We start from the raw sequence: 19,814 nt of genomic DNA on the forward strand, positions 1-19,814 counted from the left end.
AATAGATTCTGATTATTTTATCTTAGTCGCAGAGACATCATCAGGGATATAATCTTAAAATTGTAAAAGCATACACAAAACAACTGGAAAAAGGCTGAAAGTCTAACGTCCTACAAGAGGGCATCTTCTGTGGGTTTTGTTGGCTAACATTAGCTGTTGAGTGAGAAGCCTAAGAATTAAAGTTTCCCAAATCTTGGGAAGTTTAACACAGCTATATTTATTTTATTTTAGGTTGGTTTTTAAAACCTGCTGATGATTCTATAAGTCTTTCAACTTTGTATTTCATCATTGAAGCTTAGCAGTTTTATTTTATTTTTATTTCAGTTTTTTTCCCATTTGATTATGCAAGGAATCCAAGGCATGGTCAAGACTTTTAGAATCATCAGCAGATTTTAAAAACCCAACCCTGGCTGGCAGATTGCCAAGAAGAGTCAATTCATGTTAAAGGGGAGAAAGGAATGAGGTGATGTACGAATTTGTCACCAACACACGAAATCCAATGCTTTATACATAAAATTTTCTAACTGTTGTACAAGAAAAATAGTTACCAATTTAAAAACTAGAATTTTCATAAACAAAAAGCTAATTTTCCAACATATAATAATAAACACTCATCCCACAAAATGCATTGATTACCCTAATATCAGAATGTCACCTTCTTCTGCCATGCACAGAAGTGTCAAGGGGGGGGTCTCACATCTGTGATCAGACAGTAGACAGGAGAAACAACTATTTTGTTGATATTTTATTGAACTGTTTTGTTGACATACAGTGGACCAGTGGGAGAGTTCAGCTGTAAGGGAAGCCCAGTTAGAACAGAGGTTGAGGGTTCTGTAAACAAGGGTTTTAATAACACCATATTGTTCAGGGCTGGGATGATGATGAGAAAGTCTGTATTTGTATCCACCAGCGTTAGTGAGTTTCTGTAAACTGAGAAAGAAAGAAAGGGTGCCACCAGAAAAGGTATGCTATTGTTATTTTCCTTTTCTCAAGTGAACTGGATTCTGGGGTGCTGGCTGTTGGATGGAGGAAGGGGGGAAACCCATATCTGTACCCTCTATCTGTTTATATGGTGTCTTTCCAAGTAAAGTAACTGTATGGATGCCAAAATTGAAAAGATTGGTGATGTCAGGAAGGGAAATGTTTTTCAGTAAACTTAGTGTCAAAAAGGGATGTATTGGTAAATAAAGAGATGACATCAAAGCTCACTATCCTATAGTGGATGCTACTGACTCCTCCTTTTTTTAAGCTAGTCAAACAGTTAGCTAAATATTATTCATCCATATGTCCATCAGAGTGACCATATGGCATCCACAGATGCTGTATGGTCACTCCGATGCTCGGTGATGTGCCACTCCAGGCCTCGCCATGTAGTCCTATTGTATGCTTTTTTTTTTTTTGGAGAATTCAATTCTCTGAAGATTAGTCACTCCACACACACACACCATCCATCCATCTCATTGACGATCTACCCCTTCCTCTTTTTCCTGGAACTTTACCTTCTATTACTGTTCTGAGAAGTCTTCCTTCCATCCTTTCAATGTGTCCAAAATATTTTAACTTTCTTCTGTCAGTATCCTTAAGGAGCTTTAAAGTTATACTGATCTTTTCTAACACCCCATTCATATGTATGCCTTTCAGATATGATATCCTCAACATCCTATTGTAACACCACATCTCAAAAGCAGCTATCCTTTTTTTTTATTTGACTTCTTTAGGTTCCAAGTCTCACATCCATAAGTCGCTGTTGGAAAAAAAACTGCATTCAAAATCCTCAACTTTGTTCCCATGGAGATAGATCCATCCTTCCACATTTTAGACAAGTATCTGACTGTTGTGTTATTCTTTCTTAATCTTCTTCTGACATCTTCTGAAAATAGCAATTCTTAGTAATGGATCCCAGGTACTCAGACTTGCTGACTTCCTCAATTCTTTCTCCATTAAGGTACACTTGTTTCTCAAGAGCTTTCCTGTTTGTATTTCCTATGAGAACCACAGTCTTTGTCTTGCTAGGATTTAGTTGAAGTCCTCTGTAATTATTGATCTTGTTAACATTGTCAAGAATTTGACCTAGTTCTTCCCTGTCATTACAAAGGAGCACTGTATCATCCGAATATTTCCGATTACTGATCAATATACCTCCTATCCTAATTCCTGTCTTGGACTTACCCAATACTTCACACATGATATCCTTGGCATATATACTGACCAAGTGAGGAGAAAGTAAACATCCTTGCCTAACTCCTTTACCAACCTGAAGCCAATCAGTCAATCTAACACCTGTTCTTACCATGGCTTCTTGCTCCCTGTACAAGTTGGCTATCGACCTGATAGTCTGTTGAGAAAAACCCATTCTTTTCATTACTTCCCACAGTTTTGCATGCTGAACACACACACTTTTAAGATAGTCAAACAATTAACTAAATATTATTGACCCCACTTATTGGACATACTTCTGAGAATTAGTAGGGTCATCATCCAACAGCTTATAAGTATCGGAGCAACACATTCATTTTTCCAATTATGATCCCTAGCAATGATGGCCACAGTAGCATTATTCTTGATTTTTCTAGTGATTATTAAGTTATTGTCTTTGCTGGGAAGACTTATTTTAGGATTATAACAGAATAACAGATATTAATGGAAAAATGAACCATCTCCTTAAGGTTTATCAAATGACTCTAGACTGTGATCCTACCAAATCTCTAAACAAAAAAGTGTATGAATTATTAAAAAAAAAAGTTACATCTTGACCAAAAGAAATTAAAACTTTATTATGTCAACCTAAAATATATGGGAGTCCCCAAAGTTCACAAAGATGATAACTCTTTGTTCTGATAGTTGACAGCATAGACAGCCCTACCTATAAATTTGTCGACCATTTATCCAGATTGCTTTCCCTCCCCTCACAGCCAGTTCTCCCTCTTTTATTAAAAATTCCATGCAGTTTAAAACATTCATAAAAAATTTAACCTTGACAGATTCTGACATTACTTCACACCACACATACATTAATATACCTTGGCAGAGACTCTTGACCTCATCAAGCCACATTTCCCTTCTGATATAAGAGAATTATTGAAATTCACTATTTATTGTGGTTACTTCTCATAAAATAAAAATCCACTAATGCTTTATATTTATCTATAGGAAGTAGGGAAGACTATTTAGCCCTATTTAACTTTTGAAAACTGAGGGACTGTTCAATCTCCTCTAATGGAAAAATATATAAACAGCTGGATGGGACTGCTATGGGTTCCCTTCTCTCCCTCCTCCAGCCAACTTCTACATGAAACATTTTGAAAACTAAGAACTGAAGACAGCTACACTCAAACCAGTGTTCTGGCTGCACTATGCTGATGATGCATTTGCTATTTGGCCCAAACCCACTGAATATATTTTTAGCACATCTCAACAGCAAGTTGAAATGTGCTAAATGTGAAGCTCAATAAACTTCACAATAGAAAGAGAAAGTAACGGTTGTCTCCTCTTTCAAGCTACATTAGTGATGACTTTTTAGTGGCTCATTATCCTTTTTCCATTTATATAAACCCACACATACAGAAAGATATTTATATAAGCAATCACGTCATCATCCTTCCCAACATTATTGCATCCTCAAAACTGAGCCAGATCAAATAACACAGTATGCAAGACCGAGCTTGGAGACCTGTGACACCATTTTAGTCGATCAGGGTACATGCAGTATTTTATCTGTTTTATATGGATTGTCCCCATTGCAACCTTCCTGCTACCAACATACACGATCCCTAGCAAAACTATTCCCGTCCTTGGGCCTGGTTGATATCTGCTCTCCAGCCAAAAGGCTGCAGGTTCGAATCCTGCCATGGGCATGGATGTTTTTGATTGTCTGTGGAAAAAGGAGTGGTGGTGGTGGGTGGTAGATGGGGTTGGTGTAGTTGCAGTTAGTTGTAGTTAATGGGTGGAGATAGAGAGTTTTGTAGAGTAGGTGCTGTCCCTCGATGAGTCTTTGGACTCCCTGGAGGTGTCATGTAATAATAATAATAATAATCCTATATATATATATATATATATATATATTGAGGGTTCATCAGAAAAGACAACTAAAGTTCTCAGCAAATATGATCTCCATGCCACTTAACTACTCATTCAGCTAGCTGCCTTCTTTCATTCTTTTAAATATCAGCTTCATCCTTTTGTACATCCTGGAGTGTATCAAGATCTTTGTTTCTACAGTTTAGCCTACTAGACTGGTAGATCAGTTAACATCAGCCTTGAAGAACACAAAAATGACATCTGTGATCACCAGTGGCACACCCAGGAAGGGAGCCAAGGGACCCTGGCCCCCTCCAAAAGAAAAAGGAAAAAAACACTAAAAAATTTTCCAAAATTCTTTTCCTAATTAAAATTCATTTTTTAAAATTTACGTTGTGTCTTCTATTTCTATACTACTTATGAATTAGCAGTCACATAAGGTGGGAATCCCGGCCGCTGTGAACGAAAGGCGCATGAAGTAGTGCTCTTGCGGACCGAGCACTACTTTGTTTGCCTGAGCCAGGCCAGAGGAGATCACGGGTATCATGTATTGTCAATCACTGCAGATGCTCAGTCATAGGTCGTACGCAATGTAGTGTGCATTCTCAAATCATCTACTCAACTTGGCCCCTCCAAGATTAAATCATGAGTGCTCTTCCCCCCCCCCCCCCCCCCCCAAAAGATTAAATCCTGAGTGCGCTACTGGTGATCACCTGTATGGCAAGTCAGGACTAGTATGCCATGTTCTAAATACTCCTTCACATAGGATTAATTGGAAGAAAACGTTGGTATTACAAAGACATTACTATAGCTCTGAAAGACTACATTTAGACTCAGCATGTGCTATGAAGCATTGCCCCAACCTGAACAAGTATGGGTGCATTAATTTGCTAAAGATATGGGAGACAGTCATTCTGAGACCAGCTGACTTGACCTCTGCAGATTAACTTTATGGTTATCTGGTTGGTAGAGGGTGCCATGTTAGGACATTAGTTCCTTTTCAGTTACAATTTGAATTGTTTCTAATGATTTAGTTTAGTACCTATGTGCTTGTCACAGTTATAATTTGTGGAAAGTGAATATAACAGAAAGTGAATATGTTGCTCAGAGACCACACTGCTCATAAACTGTTGGATTATGATCCAACCAATTCTCAGGAAAAAAAAAAAAACATTCAAAAAGGCTTCTAAAAAGTCACATCTTGGCCTCCTGAAGTAGTTAAAATTTCAAACCTTTTAGTTCCTCTCCTCCCTGGATATATGAAATATGAATTGATTTCTTAAACCCAATAATCGTCTCTGTTCTGTAGTGGATACTATTCACCCCCCCCCCCTCCTCTCTTTTAAGATAGTCAAACAGTTAGCTAAATATTTGATCCCACTTACTGGACATATTTCATCTCATATAAAAATTCTGCTCATTTTAAATTTTGAATCCAAAATTTAGTGTTAAATAATAATGATATCATGGTGGCTTCGATGTCACCTCTTAATTTACGAATATCACCCTTTCTGACACTTTAAATTTACTGTAAAATGCTTCCCCTCTCCCAACACCATTGACTCATCATTTCAGTTTTGGCATCCATACTGGTTACCCTTGGAAGGACACCAAATATAAACACATTGAGAATACAGCCATGGGCATTGCTTACCATCCCCCAGCCAGTTTCTATATGGAACATTTTGAAAATCATGCATTTGATACAGCAAATCTCAAACCTTCTATTTGGCATGACATGTTTTCTATTTTTCCATGTGGTTCAGACACATTAGACCTTCCTCCTCCATTTCAACAGCTAGCACCCAAGAATCCAGTTCACCTTAGAGCATTGGTATCCGAAGTGTGGTACATGTACCCCAGGGGGGGGGGTACGCAAGTCGATACGTGGGGGTATGTCAAAAAAAGTTTTATATTGATAGGAAAAAAATTAAGTAATTAATTGAAGATAAAGAATATTACTTTCTTTCATCAATTAATTAAATTAATTTCTTTCTTTCATCAATTAATTTAATTAATTGATGAAAGAAAGAAAAAATTAAACATATATCTAATATAGATAAAGACATTATAAAGATCCTGAAAACTTAAATTTCCGAGTAGTGCACATTGGGCGACTTTGCACACATAATCGTTTGTGGCAAAGCTGTCGTGTGTTTTAAAACTAGGGAGTAAATCTCTTACTTCTTATCATTGCCATTCTTTGTAGAGCATCCTAGTGTTGACAAGCCCAACTAGAGAAGGAAAATTGCTTAGTTATCCTATTATCTGCAGATGACACCACAGTTGTATTAATTATTTGACTATTAGTAGTAAGTTTAACGATTTTTAGTATATATCATTTCTGTGCAATTCCATCGCCTTTTTGTGCTTACTTTTACGTTTACACTAGAAATAGTGAATTAATATTATCAAAATTGCTTACATTTTTTAAAAGTGTTTGATATTATCAATAGTAAATGAATTATATTTAAATTTTACAAATTAACCCTCACAAAATGGATAAATGGTTAAAAAAATTTCCTCCAAAGAAACTGTGAATTGAAGATAATTATGATAGTACTTCTACATCAGACAAACAACAAGGAAAAGATAGGATTGATTCTTCTATTCAAACAAATTTGTTATCAGTCAAATTAAGTGATAAAAACATTAATCTGAAACTTAACAAAGCCTTGCCCAAGTAGTCTTCTTGATAAAAAAAATTATCAAGAAGACTACTTGAAATGGGGATTTACATTGACGATAGTCAACAATGAACCTCGTCCTACATGTGTATTGTGTCATGAGACGTCATTGTGTCATTAGTAAGACACTTAAAAACTAAACATCCTGAACATGAACACAAATCTTTATAATTCTTTGAACGATGTTTGAAGACATGTAATTCTCAATCCAACAACTTAAAAAAATTCACTAAAATTAACAATAAATATTTGAAGGCATCTCTTGAGGTTGCATTCTTAATTGCAAAAGACCACACACCATTGGGGAAACACTTGTACTCCCAACTGCCATAAAAATAGTAGAAATAATCCATGGAAAAGAATATGCAGATAAACTAAAATGTATTCCCTTATCAGCAAATACTATTGGTAGATGTATAGAAATCATTGCAGATAATTTAAAGAAGCAACGTATCGCAGTATCAGAAGCCATCAAACCAGAATTTCAAGAAATTATGAAAGAAATGCAAGGCCATTGTTCACATTAAATATTGTAATAAATATATTTGTAAGCTGTTAATAATAAAAATAATGTGTAAAAATATCTAGCGTTTTTAATTATTATATAATGATACAAGGCATATTTCCTCTTTATAATACTTGTTACAATAGATTTTTGCTCAATCAATTGGGGGTATATGCGATCAAAAAAGTTTGGAGACCACTGCTTTAGAGAAAGAAAATAACAGTAGAATGCCTTTTCTAGATACTCCAGTCATGTCTTCCCAATGGCACCCTTTCTTTCTCAGTTTACAGAAGACAGACAACCCAGACAAGTAGATACATATATACACAAACTTTCTTGTTACCCCTCCACTCTCAACAATATGATGTTAAAATCCTTTTCAACAGGACCTACAACCTTTGTTCCACCCAGACTTCTCTTGCAGATGAATTCTCCTTTATTTGCCAGATCTTCCAGTTCAGTGACCAAAAAGATCAAAAAAGTTGTTCTTCCTTCTATCTCTTCACATCCCTCTCAACATACAGATTAGAGTAATGCTATTATTATCCCCTATATCCAGGTCACTTCAGAAAAAATAGTCAGAACTTTAAAGAAATATAATCTGTGCACTGCTTTCAAGTTTCATCTAAAGCTGACTGCTCTTATCTGGATATCTTCTGTTTAATTTGTACATTAACTGTACTTTAATTTATATGTTAATTATAAAGTTCAATGTGACAAAGTGTAAGTTTATGCACTTTGGATTGTAAAGATTACAAACTGTGTATTATATTGATGAGACTGCACTTGCAATAAATTGAGGATTGAGATTTGGGGATGGTGTTGGGCAAAATAATCCAAAGTTCACTTGAATATTGAAAAACAAATTGCTATTCATTTTTGTAAGGCACTCTGATATAACTACAGCTGGACTATTGGTTTCTTGGGGGAGGAGGAAGTGGTTGAAGGACGATTCAGAGGTAGGTGACCAAGTGGTAGGTTTGTAAAATGCTCACTATAATTATAGAGTGATGGTTTGTGGGTTAAAAAATTTGTTTGATAGGTGGAAAAGAGGAATATGATAGAAACATATAAGTTACTTAAGGGGTTTTTGTAGGATTGATGCAGAAGAAATGTTTCGATACATGATGACAAGAAGAGAGAGAGAGAGAATAAGGGTTAACCCCTAAAAATTGCATGAGCATGGTTAAGAAAGGCATAAGGATTAGATTTTTGCTTTGAGAATGATGAATGAATGGGGGAGGAGGAGCAACTGCTTCTCCATTAAGTGCAGAAGCAGTTGCAAGTGCTTTATCAGTGAATGAATTTAAGAAGAGGTATTGATAGGCAATATATCTTGAGATGCTTGCATAATAATAAAGCTAACATGAAGAGAAATGTGCTTTTATTCAAAATACAATACATTTTTTCCTTTAAATAGGCTCATGGACCAAATTATTCCAGAAGCAAGCAACATTTTTAATCCTCTAGCAACTACTCAGCCAGAAGTTAAAGGAAAAGTGAAATACATAGATCTCAGTTTAGGAGGCTGGCAGCAAGTAGCACAATTTAATGTGGGTAAGCTGAACCATTAATTATTACAGTAAAAAGCTGTTTACTATTAATATTATTTCTAGGTCTCCATACAGTTATTAACCTCATGAATGAAGCTCCCATTATATACACTACAATATGCATCATATTACTTCTTGAATTCTGTCATTGCTAGTGCACTCGCTACCCACTCTTGCAGTTCATTCCATTCATTCATCACTTTCAGTTCATGAAATTTACTTCTCATTCCTTTACTAGCAATGTCATTATACAGTTTCCAGAGATGAGCTAAGGTATGCAAATGTGATAACGATATAAATATCAGTGAGCATTATTATGAATCTGGTGAAAGGGTGAGCCTTCACATTATCAGGAAATAACCTGAATATCCTCCCTGCCAAACTATTTGCTGTGTTGCTAACATGATTCTAGTTATTAGTGTCTTCATTATTATTATTAGAGCATCTACATGGAGCCCTGTGGCCTACTGTGGAAGTTGCATGTTAACCCACAGTACCTACTATACTTCTCAAATTGTGTGTAGTTATGGTCAACTGGGTTCCAAGAAGATGGGAAAACAGTTGAGAAAACCCAGAGCCTGATGACCAAGCAGATTTGAGGGAATATAGTCTTCAAAGTTTGAGGAATGATTGGATGAGAGGAGATATATTAGAAATATATAAGTAAGCTCTCAGGGGCTCACATTGGTGAGTATGGGCATGGCAAACCCGAGATACCCAAGCTAGACCTGATCTTACTTCATACAATATACACTTGATATATCATATCTGGAGACTGGTCTTCTACGCTTCTTTCCCTCTACTTTCTCTCTCTCTCTTACTTCTTACTCCCCCCCCCCCCCAGTGCTATTAGAGCAACTCGAGGACAAGGGGGTGACTCTTTCCTCAGTAGTTTCCACTATCTACTAAAAAAAAGCGGCTGAATTCAGGTCAAGGAGTGGTGGTTGACACGACAAAAACTTAACCATTGAAACCAAATGAAACTCTAACCAACCTAAAGATACATGCCGGCTTGACCGTTGCCCGGTCAAACAAGGGTCACACCCACTATTAGGGAACCAAGATAGTGAAGGCGAAAAATATGCTATTGGAAGAAAACATCACCTAATAGACAGGAAAAACATAACAAGCATAGGAACATGGAATGTAAGAACTCTTCATCAGCAAGGAGCATTGGAAATACTACTGCATGAATTAGACAACTACCGATGGGAAATGATTGAACTTTGCAAAACCAGATGGACTGGAAAAAGAGAATTCCACCAAGGACAGTACAAAATCTTAACTTCAGGCAGGGAGGACAACAAACACCAAGAAGGAGTAGCACTTATATTAAAATCAAAGGCTCAAAACTCTGTTGTCCTACAATTTTATCTCACCTAGGATAATTAAAGCAAGATTTAAAACATCAATTGGATCACTAATTATTATTCAAGTATACTCAGCAACATCATCAGAAGAAGACATTGAGTTCTATATAGATTTGAAAAAGCAGTGCAGCAGACATCAAGTCAATATCTCCTAATTCTAATGGAGGACTTAAATGCAAAAGTAGACAAAGACTGGGATACCTGGCCAAGAATAATCTGAAAGTTTGGGTATGGAGAAAGCAATGAACATGGCAAAAGACTGCTAAACTTCTTCTCAAATAATAGACTAACAATAACCAACACTCTCTTTAAACATCCAAAACTCCAAAGAAAATGGACATGGATATCACCAGACAGACAAACCAAGAATATGGGAGACTATATTATTGTAAACCAAAGATGGAAATCAAGTATCCTAAACTGCAGATCCTTCTCTGCAGATTGAGGAGTTCTATATAGATTTGCAAAAAGCAGTACAGCAGACATCAAGTCAAGATCTCCTAATTCTAATAGGGGACTTAAACACAAAAGTAGGCAAATACCTGGCCAAGAGCAATCAGAAAGTTCGGGTATGGAGAATGCAATGAATGATCAGACCATAAGCTAGTATTAGCAAACCTAAGAATAAAGTTAAAATCTGGAAGCACCTTTAGAGTCAAAAGGAGACTGAATGTAAAAAAACTACAAGACAACAATATTCTAAGAAAATATCAACTAGGGAACTACTATAAACATAGAAGAATATTGGTGCAAATTAAAAGAAATAATATTAAATTCGGCAGAAAAAACAATAGGTTACACAGAAAGAGAAAGTAAAAAGGATTGGATCTCGAATGAAGTAAAAAGTCTCAAAGGAAAAGCATGAAACTAAAATAGAACTATAACAGAAATGAATATAATAGATTAACCAGAGAAATTAGAAAACTAGTTAAAAGAGATAAGAATAACTGGTTAGAAGAAAAATGCAAAATGGCAGAAAAGCTATCAAAAGAAAATAACCTTCATGGATTATATAAACAAATAGACCAAATTAGTAAGACATGGACAACAAAAATTATAATGATCAAAAACAAAGAGGGACAACTAATTAAAGTAAAACAAAAAGAATGGCCAAATGGGAAGAATACTTCAATGATTTATATAATAAAAACAGCTCCCAGGATATTATGATTCCAGCCACTGAAATGGAAGAGGAAACAAATATCTTTACCAAGGAAATAATAGCACACAGCATAGAAAAACTCAATTTTCCTAGTTTTGAGTTTTTCCTTTGATCAAATACATGCAGAATTCTTAAAAGCAGGAAAGGAACAACTGTTGGAACCATTAAAAACATTATTTGAAAGGATCTACAAAAACGAAGGCAGTGCCTACTGATTGGACCAAATCAGTCATAACTCCTGATTTGGTCCAATCAGTAGGCACATATACAAAAAATGAGATAAAACAGAATGCAATAATTACAGAGGCATTAGCCTCCTCAGTATTCCAAGTAAGGTTTTTACTAAAGCACTCCAAAAACAAATTAAACATATATAGAACTGGCACTAGGAGAAGAACAAGCCAGTTTCAGACCAGGGCGAAGCACAATTGATCAACTATTCACCTTAAGACAGCTAATAGAAAAGACACTAGAGTACAACCAAAGTTGCTACATAAATTTCATGGACTTCTGTCAGGCATTTGATTCAATCCATAGAAGAGAACTATGGAAAACTATGGAAGAATTTGGAATTCCCAACAAAACCATAAGAATAATAAAGAATCTATATGAGAAATCTGAAAGCACAGTACAAATGGAGGACACCTTAACCAACTGGTTCCACACAGAGAGCGGAGTAAGACGGGATGCAATCTGTCACCAGACCTGTTCAATCTTACACTGGAAGAAGCAACCGATAAGGTCTTAAACAATGAAGACTCCGGAATCAAAATATATGGAAAAATGTAACAAATTTAAAATTTTCAGACAACATTGCATTACTTGCAAGCACAGAAGAAAATCTACAGTGAATTTCTGATAAAATAAAGGAGGAGTGTATAAAAGCTGGATTAAACATAAATATAGACAAAATAAAAATTATGCAAATAGGAAAAGGAAACACCAATCTGAAAATTGAAATTGATAGTAAGAATCTAGATCAGGTAGAAAACTTCACTTACCTTGGAGGAGTTATTGAGTACAATGATGAAATAATAAAAGATATAAACAGACGAATCAGTCAAGCATCCCAAACTTTTGGACGACTTAATAAAATATGGAAGTCAAGAGACATCAAACAAGTAACAAAAGTAAGAATCTATGAAACAATGGTCTACTCATTTGCCAAGTTTGATTAAAGAGAATTAGCATAAAAAATTGTTATATTTTAAAAGTAGTCTGAGTAAAGATTATAAAAGTCAATAAAGTGAAAAATATTGCCTCACTTTGCCTGAATACCAATTTGGCCTTCTAGTGGTATAACCTATTGTCACAAAAGGGGATATGGCTGGTGTATTGCTGATATATGCACAAAATCTTTAGTAGCAGAAAATATCAGCTGCTACTGTACTATTTAGTACATCCTACTGAGGAATGGCACAGGGATCTTGCTTTATCATTTAAACTGATTAGATCTAATTATGGTTTGGATTTGAATATGGAATAAATATTACTGCACTGATGGTCTTAGCCCTTGGGCTACCCAACTCAGGTAGACTGATACACAGGATACCTAATGTCATCTGGTGGCTAATTAGGAGCCCCGATCATTACAGATATCTGGACTCCAATGCTTCTACAAGCATTGCCAGACTTTAACTGACATTTCATCGAAAGTGGTTTAGATAACTTAAGCTAAAAGGAATTGGAAGATATGTTATTGCCCCATGCCTACAATTGTAAAAGAGGACCTGAAAACCAAATCACAACATTGTACAGGCAACTCCTGAGAATCTGTAGATTCAGGAAGGGAAGCCCTAAACATTTTACATTTAAGTCCTAAACATTTTGCTTTGAACTCATTCATGACAACACTCATAAAAGACTCTGACAATCTGTTCCACTCATTCACCACTCACCAAAAAAAAAAAAATCTACTCCACATACACTTACTCAATTTCCAGGGAGATGATGATCCCTAGTTCTCCCCACTGTTCTCATGCTGAAAAATTTCCTTTGTATCAATCTTATAAAAATTTTTAAGTAATTTGTATTTCTCAATCATATAATCATATCTCCCCCTCTTCCTCTTATCAACCAATTTCTGTAACCCAAAAATCTTCAACCTACCCTCATAAACAACATTCCATAGGCCTGCCACTATCATGGTCACTTGTCTCTGGATCTCTCTACCTCTTCCCCTAATCAGGTTTCCAGACCTGTGCATAGTCCAGATGGGACTTTATCAAGTCCTTATAAGGAGGTATTATAACCTATTTATCTCTGCTTGTCAGGATGTGCTTCAATAACCAGATAATCCTATGAACTGTTTTAGCCACTTTTGATATGCCCTCTGAACCTCAATTCCTAATCCACCAACATCCTCAAATCCCTGGATTCATCAGTTTTCTGGAGTACACTTCCATCAGCATAGTACACAGCTGGTAATGTTTGCATCCCAAAATGAATAATCTTACACTTTGCCATGTTAAACTGAAAGCCATTTGCCTATGCTGCCAGTTTATGTAAATCATCCTGCAAAATTTCTACATTTTTATTAACTATTACTCTATCCAGTTTTGTTGTTATCAGCAAACAAATGAATATTTTACATTCATTAAAAAATGAATATTTTTTTATTTTACTAAAATTATTCTTTCATAAATCTAGTAAAACTTTTTTTTATATTTATGGAACATAAAAGCATTGAATGAAGATTTTTTGCTAGATGTCCTCACTAAAGAATTTCACTGGTACAAGTTGGAGATTCTTATATCACAGGAAATGAGCTGGATAGGAAAAGATAATTTAGTATGGTAGCACTTGATTGATATACTCAGGACATGGAAGGATAAAAATAGCAATATGTAGGACAATGTGTAATTGATATACTCATTGACAATGTGTAGGACTGTTACTTAATAGAAATGCTCTTCTTGGATATAATTGCATTAATGAAAGGCTCCAAACTGCTGAATTTTAAACTGGGATGAATTGAAGAGGTGGATATGAATGGGGAAGTGAGTGGTATGAGTATAGAAAATGAGAGAATGGGTGTGCAAGAGGAGCAGGAAAATGGAGAGGCTCAGGGTAGACAGGGGTACACAGTGTGAGAAAGGTGGATGCTCCAAGAGGGGGTGAGAGCATGTGTAGGCAGGAAAGGAATGGGATGACCAGGGATCAAGAGAAAACAGTTGGAATTGAAAAGGGTTCTAAAATGAAGAAGCAGAAAGGGAAATGGCCCCAGTCGAGCATGGAGAGATCACATTGAGTGAGTGGTATCAGTGGAACTAGCTGTAGATCCAGAAATAAGCTGTTGTGTTTGTATACAAATGCTAGAAGTATAAGAAACAAGGCAGATGAAATGGTTGCACTAATTGCGTCTGTTCACCAAAGGTTTGTTGGAATAAGTGAGACATGGTTGGAAGAGGATGACATCCTGACAGGAATAGAGATGGAAGGGTATGATGTGTTTTGTGAGGATAGAAGGGGTAAAAAAAAGGGAGGGGGGAGTGCTATTGATGATAGAGAAAGAATTATGTCCATACAAAGTAGAGATGCAAGATGGAAATAGTGCCAGTGGTTTTGAGGCAGTATGGTGTGATATAGAGGTGAATGGAATCAAATACTTGGTGGGATGTTGTTATAGATCAGGAAATGTGGATGGTGGTGATAGTGAAATGTATAGTCAAATTAGCCAAGCAAATAAGAAAAGAGTGATCATTATGGGTGATTTTAATTATGGCACTATAGACAGGAATGATGAGATAGCAACTGGAAGTAAAGAAAATGACTTTCTTGAGTTTTTGAGGGATAACTACCTCAGACAGTATGTAACAGAAGGCACATGAGAATTAAAGGTCTTGGATTTGGTCATCTCATCAGAGGATGTAATTATAAATGAGGTGTCAAATCATCTACCAATTGGTGAGAGTGACCATGAGGTGATTACCTGGGTGGTTGCCAGCAGTGCGAGGACCCTTGTGAGAAAAGAGTATATGTGGAACTACAAGGGGGGGGGGTGATTATGAAGAGCTCAGGAGACAGCTTGCGGGTGTAGCATGGAATGAGGAGTTAGCTAGAAAAGAGATCAATGCAGCTTGGGGAGTTTTTCAAAAACTATCTAGTAGATGCACTGTCTAAATGTATTCCAAGGGTGAGAAGGTTAAATAAGGTAGGTGTGAGATGGATGAATGAAGAGATTAAGCATGCGATACAGAGAAAACGGTCATTGTGGAGGCAGCATAAGAGAAGTGGAAATAACCAATATCATGAGGTCTACAAAGACCAGGCATGGGGGATAGTAGCTAAGAAGGTTGGTGAGAGTAGCTAAAGAGAGGTGTGAACAGCAATTAGCTAATGAAGCCAAAAAGAATCCTAGGGAGATCTTTTGATATGTAGTCAACAAAAAAAAGAATGATTATGGAACGATGACATTGATTGAAGGAAAATGGTATAAAGACAGGTGTTGCAGAATGTGTGGTGGAGATACTTAATGAGCAGTTCATAAAGATCTTTCAGTCTTGTGAATGTGACTTCATGGAGAGATTGAGAGCAGTGGATGATGGGGAGGAGAGACTGACTGTAAGTGAGCAAGAGGTGTTTGGGGAGTTGAGTAAACTAGATGTAAATAAGGCTGTGGGACTTGATAATATATCACCGTGTATTCTGAAGGAATGTGCCAAGGAGTTGACACGTGCCTTGACATATTTTTTTAATACGAGTCTTGCACTTGGTCAAGTTCCTAAGGAATGGAAGGAGGGCAAGATTGTGCCACTTCATAAAGGAGGTGATCGAACTCAAGCATCAAACTATATGCCTATCTGTGTGTCAAGTGTTGTGGTTAAGTTGTTGGAGAAGCTTGTGAGAACTAGGATCCATATTTGGGTTGACAACAATGCTATTATCTTTGATGGACAGCATGGATTTGCAAAAGGGAGGTCATTTTTTAGTAATCTACTTATTACAATAAAATGACTGCTTTCTTGGACAGAGGAGAAGGATACACAGTAATATACTTGGATTTTGCAAAGGCGTTTGATAGAGTAGCTCATGATAAGTTGACAGTCAAACTAGAGCAGATGGGATTGGATATTAGATTAGTGCATTGGATTGGAGACTGGCTATCTGATAGGTATCAACAAGTTGTGTATTGGGGTGCGATATCCAGGAAATGGAAAGTCACTAGTGGAGTGCCTCAGGGGTCTGTTTTAGGGCCAGTACTGTTTAACTTGTATATTAATGATATTGGCGAAGATTCAGATAGAGATATTCAGTTGTTTGCAGATGATGCAAAGTTGGGACGAACCATAAAGAGTAGTGAAGATGTTGTGGACTTACAAGAAGACTTGAATAAATTGAGTGATTGGGCATGGAAATGGGGATGTGAGCTCATTGTTGCTAAATGTAAGGTTTTAAAATTTGGAAAACAAAGTTGGGATGCAGAATTTATGCTTGGTGAGAATATATTGTTGGAGGTAGAGGAAATAAGAGATCTGGGGGGTGATAGTGGATAAGGATCTAAAATTTAGGCGACACATCGCCAAAATTGTGAAGACAACACAATGGCTTCTGGGAATGATGCGGAGGACATTGATGTATAGAATTAGGGAGATTCTTGTTCCGTTGTATAAGGCTTTGATTAGTCCATGTGCCCAGATTTGATCACCTGGTTTTCAGAAGGATGAAGAGATGTTGGAAAGGGTCTAACGGCGACTCACTAAGGAATGACCTCTGGAATGTCGAGTATGAGGAAAGATTGAGAAGATGTAATTTGCAGTCTAGTGGACAGGAGGAAGGGGGAGATATGATAGAGACCTACAAGTTGGTACGGGGTTGTTATGGGATCAATGGTGGAGAAGTTCTACAGAGAATAGTGGGAGATCAGGGGAGAACCAGAGTGTGTGAGTATAAAGAGGGTGTGAGTGGGGGAATTAGAGGCAGGTTTTTTTCGTGCAGAGTTGTGAATGATTGGAATGCCTTGCCTGAGAGTGTGGTGTCTGCAAGGAGTTGGGGTGTGTTTAAGACACGGTATGATGAGATGTGCGTGTGATTAAAGGACCTCCCAGATGAGTCTTTGACTACATGAGGTCTTGGGGTGATAATAATGAAAGCTCTGAGTGTAGTTAAAGAGTGATAGTGCTTTTTTAACCAGCTACAAGTTAGCAGTTTGATGTAACAGTTATTTTAAGGGATTTGAATGCCATGGTTGACACTGATTCTTATTACTGAGTAGGCATAATTGCAGTGACAGTGGTGATTGATGCCTCCAGTTATGTATGCTAAGTGGACTGAGAATAGCCAGAACCTACTTCAAGCATAAGATATTTACAAATACACTTGGGTCTCACCTAGCGGTATCCACAAAAACATGTTGACTTTGTCCTAATTAATGATAAATGGACACTTTTTTTGTAGAACCAGGCTCAGAAATAGGAGATGACCACTTACTCATCGAGAGTATACTACAGTAGAACTTCAGAAAATGCACTCAAAGGCATACCGTTGTTGCTATCAACACTGAAGCATTGAGGAATGCTGATATTGCCAGAATTTATCAGTATGAGGTGTTCATATGTTATGAAAGAGCTAATACACTTGGAAATACAAAATCATGACATAAAAAGTGTATGGGATGGCTTCAAACATGAAAATTACATGAAACTAGTCGGTCTGTTTTAGGGATTATGGAGTAGCAAAACTAGAATTATTTGGGCAATGAGGCGATGCACTTAATTGCTTCATTGCTTAAATGCATTTAAAGAGAAAGAAGAGAATGCAGGAAGAGGCTGGAGCAACATCCAGATAATAAGAATACGCTTAGACAGACGGAAATTAATAAACAAGTAAAAACACAGACAGTTGAAAATAAATAAAAACTTCTGGTTTAACAGCATGGCAGAGTTGTATCAAGTTATTCTTTCTTTCAAGTTGCATCACATGCAACTTTAAAGAATAATCACAAAGGACTATATAAAGATATTAATAAGTTATGTGGGAAGAGTCAGAATGGAGTGCAATCATTAAAATATAAAAATAAAAACGCACTTGAATGGTAAGGTGCCATTATGGCAAAATGGACAGAGTATTTTGATTATCTTTTACACAATATTCAGTCTTGTGATCGAATTGTCCTTGGTGATTTATGTGACTCACAAAATTTATGGAAGATTGTAAGGGCATATGGAATACCTCTTCATCAATTCCTGCTATGTACTCTCAGGGGATGTACAGAATAATTATGATAGTACTACATGATAAAGTTACACCATTACTAACTTTGGATCAACTTTTCCTTCAGATTAATCTGTTATCTGTCAAAACTGCAGCATTATCATTATCTTATATTTCTGTCTTTTAAGGCAATTTTTAACTGTATCAGTCCATTTACATCTTGCTTTTCCTCTGGATCTTTTTCCTGCCAAGCTCATAAAGAATGCTCATTCTGCTAATCTTTCCTCTCCCATTCTGTTTAAGTAATCATACCACCTGAGATTAGCTCTACTAACATATTCCTGAATGCTAGCAATGGCAAGTTCTTTCCTAATACCTCATTTTTATTGTGGTACTGCCATTGATGCCATCTATTCACTCCATTAATTTTTCTCAAAACTCTCATATCAGCAATCTCCAGTCTTTGATCAAGTGTTTTATTTCTAACCCAATTCTCAGATCCATTAGTTAAAATTGGTTTGAACACTGTCTTGAATATAGGTAATTTAGTGTTTTGACTGATTTCTTATTCTATATAAATTTATTCAGCTGACTTCCTACCATACAAGCTTTGTTGATTCTGTTGTCTATTTCCATATTTAATTTACCATCTTCACTAAAAATTGTGCCTAAATAGCTGAAATGTTTTACTTGTTCTACAGGTTCACGATTTAGGATAGAGTTGATGTTTTTTCCTATTTTCATTGTCTTTGTATTTTTATTGCTGATTTTCATATGAAATTTATTACAGCAGTTACTCAATTTAGTCAGGGAATCTTGCAGACTTCTGCTGGATTTATTCAGAAGTATAACATCATCTGCATAAAGTAAAGAACTAAGATTAACATCGCCAATTTTGATATCAGATTTAATATCACTATCATTCATAATGTGGTCAATATAGATAATGAATAACAGTGGAGATAATGTGCACCTGTCTCACACACACCTAATTTAACATCAAACCATCTTCCTGTACCTCCTTCAATTCTAACTGCTGACTTATAGATTAAATAGAAATTCTGTATTGCTCGTTATAATGTCTCATAACTGTAGCGTTTTGAAAAGTTTTCCTCTTGCACCTTGTCATATGCCTTTTCCAGATCTATAAAACTTAAATACAAATCCTTCTTACATTCCCAAGATCTCTCAGTTATTTGTCTTAAAGTGAAAATCTGATCCTGACAACCTCTGTTTGGACTGAGGAATACCTCAGTCCAGCCTGTTCTTCACCAAGCTTCCCTTCCACAATTTTTCTTGGCTGTTTCTCAAGTATACTTGCATAAATCTTACCATGAACATTCAGTAGGAAATGTCTGTGTAATTCTC

At 36.3% G+C, this 19,814-nt stretch overlaps 1 protein-coding gene across 2 annotated transcripts in view; it reads left to right on the forward strand.

Moving 5' to 3' along the window:
* The window catches only part of LOC150105904 (nuclear receptor-interacting protein 3-like), a 108,999-nt gene that overhangs the window by 65,798 nt on the left and 23,387 nt on the right, over positions 1-19,814 (forward strand). For both annotated transcript variants that reach the window (XM_090394399.1, XM_090394398.1), the window contains one exon: positions 8,630-8,766. In XM_090394399.1, the coding sequence (XP_090250525.1) occupies positions 8,630-8,766 (137 nt within the window). The remainder of the gene's footprint in view (positions 1-8,629; positions 8,767-19,814) is intronic.

This window comes from Typopeltis vanoorti, chromosome 6 (genome assembly GCF_054136105.1).
Source record: "Typopeltis vanoorti isolate ZY-2024b chromosome 6, IOZ_Tvanoo_1.0, whole genome shotgun sequence".
In the NCBI taxonomy this organism is placed as follows: domain Eukaryota; kingdom Metazoa; phylum Arthropoda; class Arachnida; order Uropygi; family Thelyphonidae; genus Typopeltis; species Typopeltis vanoorti.